Source organism: Hipposideros armiger, unplaced genomic scaffold (assembly GCF_001890085.2).
Source record: "Hipposideros armiger isolate ML-2016 unplaced genomic scaffold, ASM189008v1 scaffold_291, whole genome shotgun sequence".
Taxonomy (NCBI): domain Eukaryota; kingdom Metazoa; phylum Chordata; class Mammalia; order Chiroptera; family Hipposideridae; genus Hipposideros; species Hipposideros armiger.
This window is the reverse complement of record NW_017731641.1, coordinates 2,376,727-2,386,149: the sequence shown is the minus strand read 5'-3', so window position 1 is coordinate 2,386,149 and position 9,423 is coordinate 2,376,727. Positions and strand designations below refer to the sequence as shown.

Here is a 9,423-nt window from a genome sequence, read left to right as displayed (position 1 = left end):
CCCGGGAAGAGCGCAATGATGGTGCCAACTTGGGCCAGTGAAGCAACGTCCTCCACAACTAGACTGAAGAACAAAAAAACAACAGCAACTTGTCTTTTCCCCTCCCCACTATTCCCCAGCACTGTTCCCATCCCCCAGTTCCCCAATAAAAAAATCTTTAAAAAAACCCCACAAAAACAAAAATACAACATGACACCTTTAAAATCCCACCACACTGAGAGCATAACCTCCCTCTGATGAATGTCTGCTTTCGATGTCGTTTGAGGCGAATCATCACGTCGGGACCAAGACCGTTTGCGCACCACATTGTTGTCAACAGTCCACTTCTCATCACCAGTTACCAGTCGCTTCAAAAAAGGATCATTTTCCTCACGTTTAATGAGCACATTGCAGATGTTTATATGCGCCGTCAAATGAACTTTGAGTTCTTGCAGAACCCAAATATCGAGCTTGCTTCTTTAGGTGGTCGTGAACGCTTGAATGATGGATGTTCAATGTTTCTGCAATCTCTTGTGTCGTGTAACGTGAGTTTGACTTGATCAAAGCCTTTATTTTGTCATCATCAACCTCGGTGGGCCTCCCTGACCAAGGAGTGTTGTTGAGATCAAAATCACCAGCACGGAATTTCGTGAACCATTAATGGCACTGATGTTCTTGTAGAGCATTGTCACTGTAAACTTGATGCAACTTTTCACAAGCTTGATGCGTGTTCTTCCCTTTAGGGAAGTAAAACAGTAAAATATGGCAAAAATGCAGTTTGGTCTTCCATCTCCAACTTGTTGTAAAATCTCCAAAACTCAACCAAATCGCTCAGTTTTTTATTAGAATGAAGCTAGAACTGTCAGCTGTCAAATGACATACTAATAACATAGATGCGAATGACTCTAGTACTTCCAAAAATGAACTAGCGCTATCTGTTGCAAGCATGCATCATGATTTTTCTGAAGACCCAATGCTTAAAATGTGAGAACATTCTGTACATGTTTTAGGATTAAAAATTAAAGTCTACTGGGCCGGCCGAGTGGTGCGTTGGTTAAGAGTTTGCTTGGGACGCCAGCAGGGCACTGGTTCGGATCCCACATGAGGGCCAGTGATGCTGTGCCCTCTACAGCTAAGATGGTGAACAACAGATCAACCTGGAGCTGGGCTGCCGTGAGTCACCAGCAACAGCGTAGGCTGCAGCGAGCTACCGTGAGTGGCCGGCAGCCAGCGTGAGCTGCCGTGAGGTGCTGTGAGTGGCTGTCCAATGGCCGGCAAGTGACTGCCTCACCTGGGAAGAGCGCAATGATAATACCAACATGGGCCAGTGAAGTGACGTCCTCTACAACTAGACTAAATAACAAAAGGACAGCAACTTGTCTGTTCCCCTTCCCCAATTCCTCAACGCTGTTCCCTCCCCCAATTCCCCAATAAAATCTTTAAAAAAAAAAATTAAAGTCTAAAGAGTTGGGCTAAAAGTGTAACATCCTTGTTCAAATCAAAATGTATCAGAATGTCTTCACCTGGTACTGTTTCCCTAGAGTTCACATTGAAGCCTACAGTATTTTTTTTATTACATTTATTGGTATGACATTGGTTAATAAAATTATATAGGTTTCAAGTGTATAATTCTGTAATACATCTGTATATTGCATTGTGCTCACCACCCAAAGTCAAATCTCCTTCCATCACTATATATTTGACTACCTTTATCCTTTTCTACCTCTCACCTCCCCCCAACTCTCTGGTAACCACTAAACTTGTCTGTGTCTATGAGTTTTTGTTTTTTGTCTTATTTGTTGCTTTCAGTTTTATATCCCACATATGAGTGAAGTTGTATGGTTCTCGACTTTTTCTGTGTGACTTACTTCGCTTAGCATGATAACCTCAAGATCCATCCCTGTTGTCACAAATGGCATTATTTCATCTTTTCTGTGGCCAAGTAATATTCCATTATATATATGTACTGCATCTTTATCTAATCATCCATGTCTTGGCCACTGTGAATAATGAGAAGTATGATTAGCATGTTGCTCTGGTTAGGCAGTTTCTTTTCTGTTTTTGTTTTCCAAGCAGCTGTCATCTTTTATGAGAGAAGAGAGAGTGAGAGATGAATTGCCTCTGGAGTATGATCAGTATGTTTTCCCTCAAATCCAGGTCCAAGCCTCCTCTGGAGACCAGGTAGAGCAGAATACAGGGAGGACTGTCACTTTCCAAAAGAGTTAACAGAGATGAAATTGTTTAAGATTTGGGCTGGAGCTTGTCAAGCTAGCTTGTATATAGGCTACATAGAATTAAGGCTTCTAGAGTTAGGCTGAGAATATAATCTCTTCCATTTTTTCAAAATAAGTCCAGGTGAGAAAGCATACCTCTATTATTTGGGGTAAACAAGAGACAGGTTTTATATAACATTGATTGACTAATAGTAAATTGTTTTGTTAAACTCAAGTCCTTTAGCATATTTAATTAGGCCCTTATATAATACATTGTCTTATAAATACTGAAGGGATTCTGCTCCTGGACAACTGAAGCAGTACACCAAAACCCAGGCATCCAGTTTGAAAACCCATTATGATGGAGAAAAACATGCTGTTTGCTGCCTCAAAACTTTCTGAACTTTACCACCTTTAGCATTTGTGCAGTTATTGGGGACACCAAGTAGGAGTACTAGCAGAAATGACACAAGCCTGTTTTCTCGCTTTACCTTAGGAAAATGCTAGCAACATTATAAAAAATATTGCCTTATTGCCTTCTTTCGAATGTGTTGCTGAATTAAGAGTTGTCCCACGCAAAAAAAAAAAAAAAAAAAAAAAAAAAAAAAAAAAAAAAAAACAAGAATAATCTGAGATTTGCTCTGAAATATTCCAGGAAAAAAGTGGGAGAAGAGATAAATGAAAAAACAACGTTGCTAATTGTTGAAGCTGGGTAATGGGTATCTTGGGGTTCATTATACTGTTTTTCTCCCTACTTTGATGTATGCTTAGACATTTTATATTAAACACACACACGCACACGCACACCCCTAACTGTTATATTATCCTCCCCTAGTATCATCATTCTGGGGTTGTCACTGAAGTCTACATTATTGTCACTAGCCCATCATTTCTGCTTAAGCAATTAGTTTTGTATTTTGTTATTCCTTTAAAACAAGTATATCAAGCAACCCTCATCTTTTGAGAGACGGGAGTTTGGAAGAGGAATTGCTTCTGGAGTGCCACTGGCATGTTTCACCCAGTAGGGAAGACCTAGCATCTCCCAGAGAATAAGTTAGAGGCACTGTCTGTCGTGAGAAGTAGCAACGAGTTAATTGCTTCGGTTTTGGCTCAAGATTGACAGGGCAGCATAGTAACTGCTCCAGGGGCTTAGCATTAAGGTATTAACAACGGGCAAAGATATAATATCATCTTGTTCTGTGATGTATCACACTTTTCTGACATACTGACACCACTTTGGGCCTCTTCACTGAAGCTTTTTCTGTTGCCCTGGCCTGGTGCTCCTGCCTGGACTCTTGATATTCCAATGTTTCCATTGTCTTTTAGCACAGGAACTATGGGCAGGCCTCACGTAATATGACAGATGAGAGATGCAGAAAGGAGTTATTTCGGGAGTGCCATGAATATGTCTTACATGAAACTCAGGATCCAGCCTCTGCCAGAGAGCAGGTAGAGTGTAATGTAGTAAAGAGTAAGCAGCAGAAAGTAAATTAGAGTTTGACCTGGGCTTGCCAGAGCTGTGCTACCAGCAACAGTGATGATGAGAACGACAGTGTTATCTCTTATTAATACTATCAATATTAATATTATTATGAATAACAGCTTATATTCTTAAGCACTTACCATAGCCAAAATTGTTCTAGAACTTTGTAGCCATTCTCACAATAACCCTGGGAAATAGACTCTATTATTATCCTTGTTTTATAGATGAAAAAACTTACAATTGCTTTGTAGATACTGTTAAGATCCACAATAGTGGTGAGCAGTGTAATGTCTACTTTCATGCCATAACGTATCTGACTCTCCTGACCTATGTAGATGACCTCAGGGCTCTCACTGCAGCCAGCAGTATTTTCACCAGCATTATCTCACTGCTCATCCAATTTGGTGTCTTTTAGGGCTTATACTCCAGGCAGCAATCGTCTATTGGGACAGCTGAAAGATGGCGAGATTTGCTTCTGGATCACCACCAGCATCCTCTACCCAAGCACCGGAGAGAGGCTTCCAGCAGAAGACAGGTAGTGCAGACCATAGAGTTTAAACCAGATCATAGGCACTTACTGAGCTGGGAGTGGTCAGATGGAGCCAAAAGCAGACTCTTGTTTTAAAACAAGAAACCTATCCTGTGTGTAAAACCTATCCCGACTTAAGATTACTCTTGAGTTCTCACTGAAACCTACGGTATTGTCAGGAGTGCTTGTTGCTTATTGGAAAAACTATATTTATGTCTTTAGAAAAGGGGCATTTCTGGTGGCCATTGTCTTTTATGGTGTGAGAGGAGAAGAAACGATTGGCTTCTGAGGGGGAAGGGTCGAGGGGTCAGGAGGATCGTCCACCCAGTGGCCAGGACCTGACCTCCAACAGTAAGCTGGTAATGCATAAGGCAGATCATCAAGAAATAAACTATTCAGAGCCCGGGCTGGAGCTTGTTAGGGTTATGTCATATTGCCTAAGTTTTGGTGTATTGAGTTAAGATCAATAGTTTTTCAAGAAAAACGTTCAAATACCCTGGCCTACCCCGTTCCTTAACTGAAGTCTAGTTTATTGCCATTAGAATTTTACTGCTGTCTGGATAATTTCCATCTTGTGGTTTTATGTTATTTTAAAAACAGCCTTCAGGCAACCAGCAGTGTTACGATATAGGAAAGAGATTAAGAGAAATTTCCTCTTGGCGCTTTTAAGACAGCAGAAAGAAAAGGAGGCATACAGGCAGAAAGCAGGATTTGGGCTGAGGTTTCCAGAACTAAACTGCAGCTCTTTTGTGTATTTTAGTTTGGGTCTGTAAGGTTGGCCTAAGGGTATGCTGTCATGTTTTATTCTGCATGGCCACTTATACAGAGGGTGCCAAAAAAATGCATACATATTTTAAGAAAGGAAAACTGTATTAAAATTGTAATACTCAATATATACCGATAATAAAAGATGAATACAAGTCACGTTTGACTTCTGCAATTATAAGAGGTGCTCAAAGTGGTTACCATCAGTGTCCAGACACTTCTAATTATAGCGAACTACTGCTTGAGCAACGTTGACCAGTGTCCACTTGTATACATTTTTTTGGCACCCTTGGTATATTCTGAAATGTGCTGTGGCCTTTCCTGCCTCAGGTCTTTTGCATGTGTTTTTTTCCTCTACCTGGACATTCTTCCCTGTTTTCTTCACAAAGCTGGTCCTTTCTCATCCTTCAAGTTTCATCTACAGTGTCAGCTCCTTAGGAAAGACTGCCTGAGCACCTTATCAAAAATAGTTCTCCCCTCTTCTCTTTCTCTTTATCCCTGCATTCTGCTTTCTTCTCAGTACACAAAACATGTTGTAATTATTTACTTATATGCATGTTTTCCACTGGTCTGTAAGCTTCACAAGGAAAGCACCACACCTGTTTTGTTTACCAGTGTAGGGGCAGCCCTTAGCACAGTGCTGGTACCTGGGAGTCTCTCGCTAAATACATTTTGAATGAATTAGTCAATCATTCAAACACTTATTGAGCACCTGTTAGGTGTTAGCAATTATTTAGGTACTAACTATCAAAGATACAGCTGTGAACAAGACACAGCACTCAAATTTCTAAAGAAGAGAGACTGACACATAAGCAGATGGTTATGAAGCAGCACAACTCGTGCTAGAGGATTCATCGGGCATTAACTGAGCACAGAAGAGGGATCCCTAACCCTGGCTGTTCAGCAGAGGGCACAGCTTTGTGGACACATCCTTCTTTGTCTTTCTGCCATGCCAGCCCTGAAAATTCTCAGCCCTGGATCAGCCCTTTCTCCTTTCAGTCTCCCAAATAATCAAGCTTTATGGGAGAAAATACTTCATTCGTGTAGATTTGAACCACGTCCATACTAGCGCTTACAATCCCAGCTGGGTCCCCAGTGCTGCTTAGTATTTTTCTTGCCTGCTCCTTGTCACCTCCATCTCCCATGGCCCACACTGATAATTCAAACCTTAAACACCCCTTAAAGTTCTTGCCATTCCCCCATCTCCGGCTTTCATAAAGAAAATAGAAGCAATAACTGCCGCAGCCATTTATTTTCTTGCCATTCTCCCTCTTCCTACTGTCGCAGAGGAGGAGTTGTCTCTCTTTGGACACAATTTCTGGATTCTCTTGTCACCTTTTCTCTGGGTCCAACTTTGAGTATTATATTGTAAGACACTGACTCCTGTTAAAATCCCCTAAAGAAGGGTGCTTCTTTTTTGTTTGTCTCTTTTCTTCCAGCAGGCAGCCAACCTGGTCAAGTTCAGACTATCAGTTGTTTCTCACCTCCTGTGAACAGTGGCTCCTGGGTTAGTTTGGTTCCCAAAGGCTCGTGCTTCTTTCGGTCCACGCTGTGCCTGTACAGCTCAGGGGTGACTCTGAGCCATGTGCCAGTATGCATACACAGAATGAAGGGAGCCACTTCTCTAGCTTGCTTCTCTTAGGGCCTGACTGAGTGGCTCAGTTGGTTAAGAGCTCGCTCAAGAGTGTGAGCTCTGAGCAACAGCGGTTCGAGTCCCGGTTCGAGTCCCGGCCCGAGCTGAGCAGCTGCTGAGCTGCCAACAGGTGGCAGGATAGCTCAGCTAAAAAAAACAAAACACAAATCTAGCTTGCTTCTCTTCATACCCACCCCCTGCACTCTCCAGGTCCCATGGGCTGTGTTTCTCGGAAATCTTAGCTACAGGCCAGTAGTGGACTTACTCCTTTGCCGGGGCTGGCAGTCCAGTTTTTCTTACGTTTTTGAAAGCAGAAAATAATATCATTTTTATTGTAGTAAAAGTAAACACAAACAGAAATTAAAAAAAAAAACCCACAAAAATTCCAGAGAGAACCACCATTAGCCTTTTGCTACGTATCATTTTCTGATTTTATCTATAATAAATAAATAACTTTAAAACTAATAGCCTTATTGAGATATGCCAGGGGTTGGCAAACTGCGGCCCACGAGCCACATGCAGCTCTTTGGGTACGTTCCATCCCAAAAGTTTGCTGACCCCTGGAAGAGCCAATCCTATCCCTCACAATTTAAAAATTATTCAAGAGCCATAAATATATTTTTACATAATCACCATTATGTGAATAATGTCCTTTAAAAATTTTATAAATGAAACTATGATAGTTTTATTTTCATTTTCAATTTTACTTCAGAGCCACATGTACGTACCCAAAGAGCTGCATGTGGCTCATGAGCCACAGTTTGCTGACCCCTGGCCTAGAATGTTATAGCAGTTGTGGATGGCTACTTATAANATAATGTCCTTTAAAAATTTTATAAATGAAACTATGATAGTTTTATTTTCATTTTCAATTTTACTTCAGAGCCACATGTACGTACCCAAAGAGCCGCATATGGTTTGTGAGCCGCAGTTTGCTGATCCCCAGTGGCTCTTCGGTCTGACCCCTGAGATATGCAGTCAATTCTTGTTACTTATGGTACTTAATGTTCTATAAAATTGCCTCAAACACTGAATTAGCAGATACTGAACCAACCACCTTGCTCCTGGGGAAGGTACAGGGTTAGGCTCCTGTGAGCCTCTGGTTACAACATTTTGGTCAACCAGCCTATACCTAACCTTGTTTTATGTGTATGTTTATTTAAAGACACCTCATTTAAAATATATTGTTGATTCATTTACATTGAACTCAGAGCCAATAACACTGTAGCACATACCTGAATAAAGCTTATCAAATACAAGTATTTTCTCGATAAGATACATCACAGCCTTCTAATACTTAGAAATATTAGATAGTAACATTTTAAACAGCAAATTACCAACAAAATGCAAAAATGCAAAAAACTTGCCACTAAACATATCTTCATACCTGTTTACAATGTGAAAGCTGAAACAAAGCCTTGTTCAACCTCAGCTGGTGATATGCACAGCTGGCAACTCAAATTTTTCACAACTCTTTGCTTGTCTGCAAAGGACCACAAAAGCACCGGCAGTAATGATTTTTGGGATTACAAATAAATTTTAGCCAATAGGTGGGTTCACAAATAAGGAATATGCGAATGATGAGGATTGACTGTAATTAACATGCCATACAATTAATCCTTTTAAAGTGTACAGTTCAGTGGTTTTAGTATATTCGAAGGGTTGTGCAAATATTGCTCCAACCAATTTCAGGACATTTTCATCACCCCAAAAAGTCCTGTACCCATTAGCAGCCCCTTTTCCCCTCACCCCCACCCCAGCCCCAGGCAACCATTAATCTACTTTGTGTCTCTATAGATTAGCCTTTTCTGGGCATTTCATATAAATGGGATTATACGGTATGTGGCTTTTGTGACTGGTTTATTTCACTGAGCATCATGCTTTCAAAGTTCATCGACCTCGTGGCACGTAGCAGTACTTCATTCCTATCCATTGGATAATATTCCATTCTATGTATTTAGTATATTTTATTTATCCATTTATTAGTTGATGGACATTTGGATTGTTTCCACTTCTTGGCTTTTATGAATAATGCTGCTATGACTATTTGTGTACAAGTTTTTTGTTGATATGTTTTCATTTCTCTTGGGTATATACATAGGAGTGGAATTGCTGGGCCATATGCTGCTCTGTGCTTAACCTTTTGAGTAACTGCCAGACTGGTTTCCAGAGTGGCTGCACTATTGTTCATTCTAACTAACAGCGTATGAGGATTCCAATTTGTCTACATCCTCACCAACACTTGTTATTACCTGTCTTTTTAATTATAGCTATCTTAATGGGTGTGAAGTAGTATCTCATTGTGGTTTTGATTTATATTTTCCTGATGGTTAATGATGAGCATCTTTCATGTGCTTATTGGCCATTTGTATATCTTCTTTGGAAAACTGTCTTAGATTCTCTGCCCAATTTGTAATTGGGTCGTCTTTTGATTATTGAGTTATGTGAGTTCTTAATATATTCTACCTATAGGTTCCTTATTAGTTATATAATTTGCAAATGTTTTTTCCCATTCTGTGGGTTGTCTTTCCACTTTCTTGATGGTTTCCTTTGCAGCACAAAAGTTTTTAATTTTGATGAAGACCAGTTTATCTACTTTTTCTTTTGTGGCTTGTGTTTTTGGTGTCATAGCTAAGAAACCATCGCCTAATCCAAGGTCAAAATTTATTCTTATGTGTTTCTGTAATATATGTATATTTTTTAAAGATTTTTTTATTGGGGAATTTGGGGAGGGGAACAGCATTGGGGAATTGGGGAAGGGGAACAGACAAGTTGCTGTCCTTTTGTTCTTCAGTCTAGGTGTGGAGGACGTTGCTTCACT

At 40.4% G+C, this 9,423-nt stretch overlaps 1 protein-coding gene across 1 annotated transcript in view; it reads left to right on the top strand.

Annotated features, from left to right (window-relative positions):
* The window catches only part of CCDC15 (coiled-coil domain containing 15), an 87,284-nt gene that overhangs the window by 45,712 nt on the left and 32,149 nt on the right, over positions 1–9,423 (top strand). Inside the window, 4 exon segments of the mRNA XM_019658888.1 lie at positions 2,053–2,160; positions 4,091–4,204; positions 4,206–4,210; positions 4,836–4,842. Coding sequence (XP_019514433.1) covers positions 2,053–2,160; positions 4,091–4,204; positions 4,206–4,210; positions 4,836–4,842 — 234 coding nt within the window.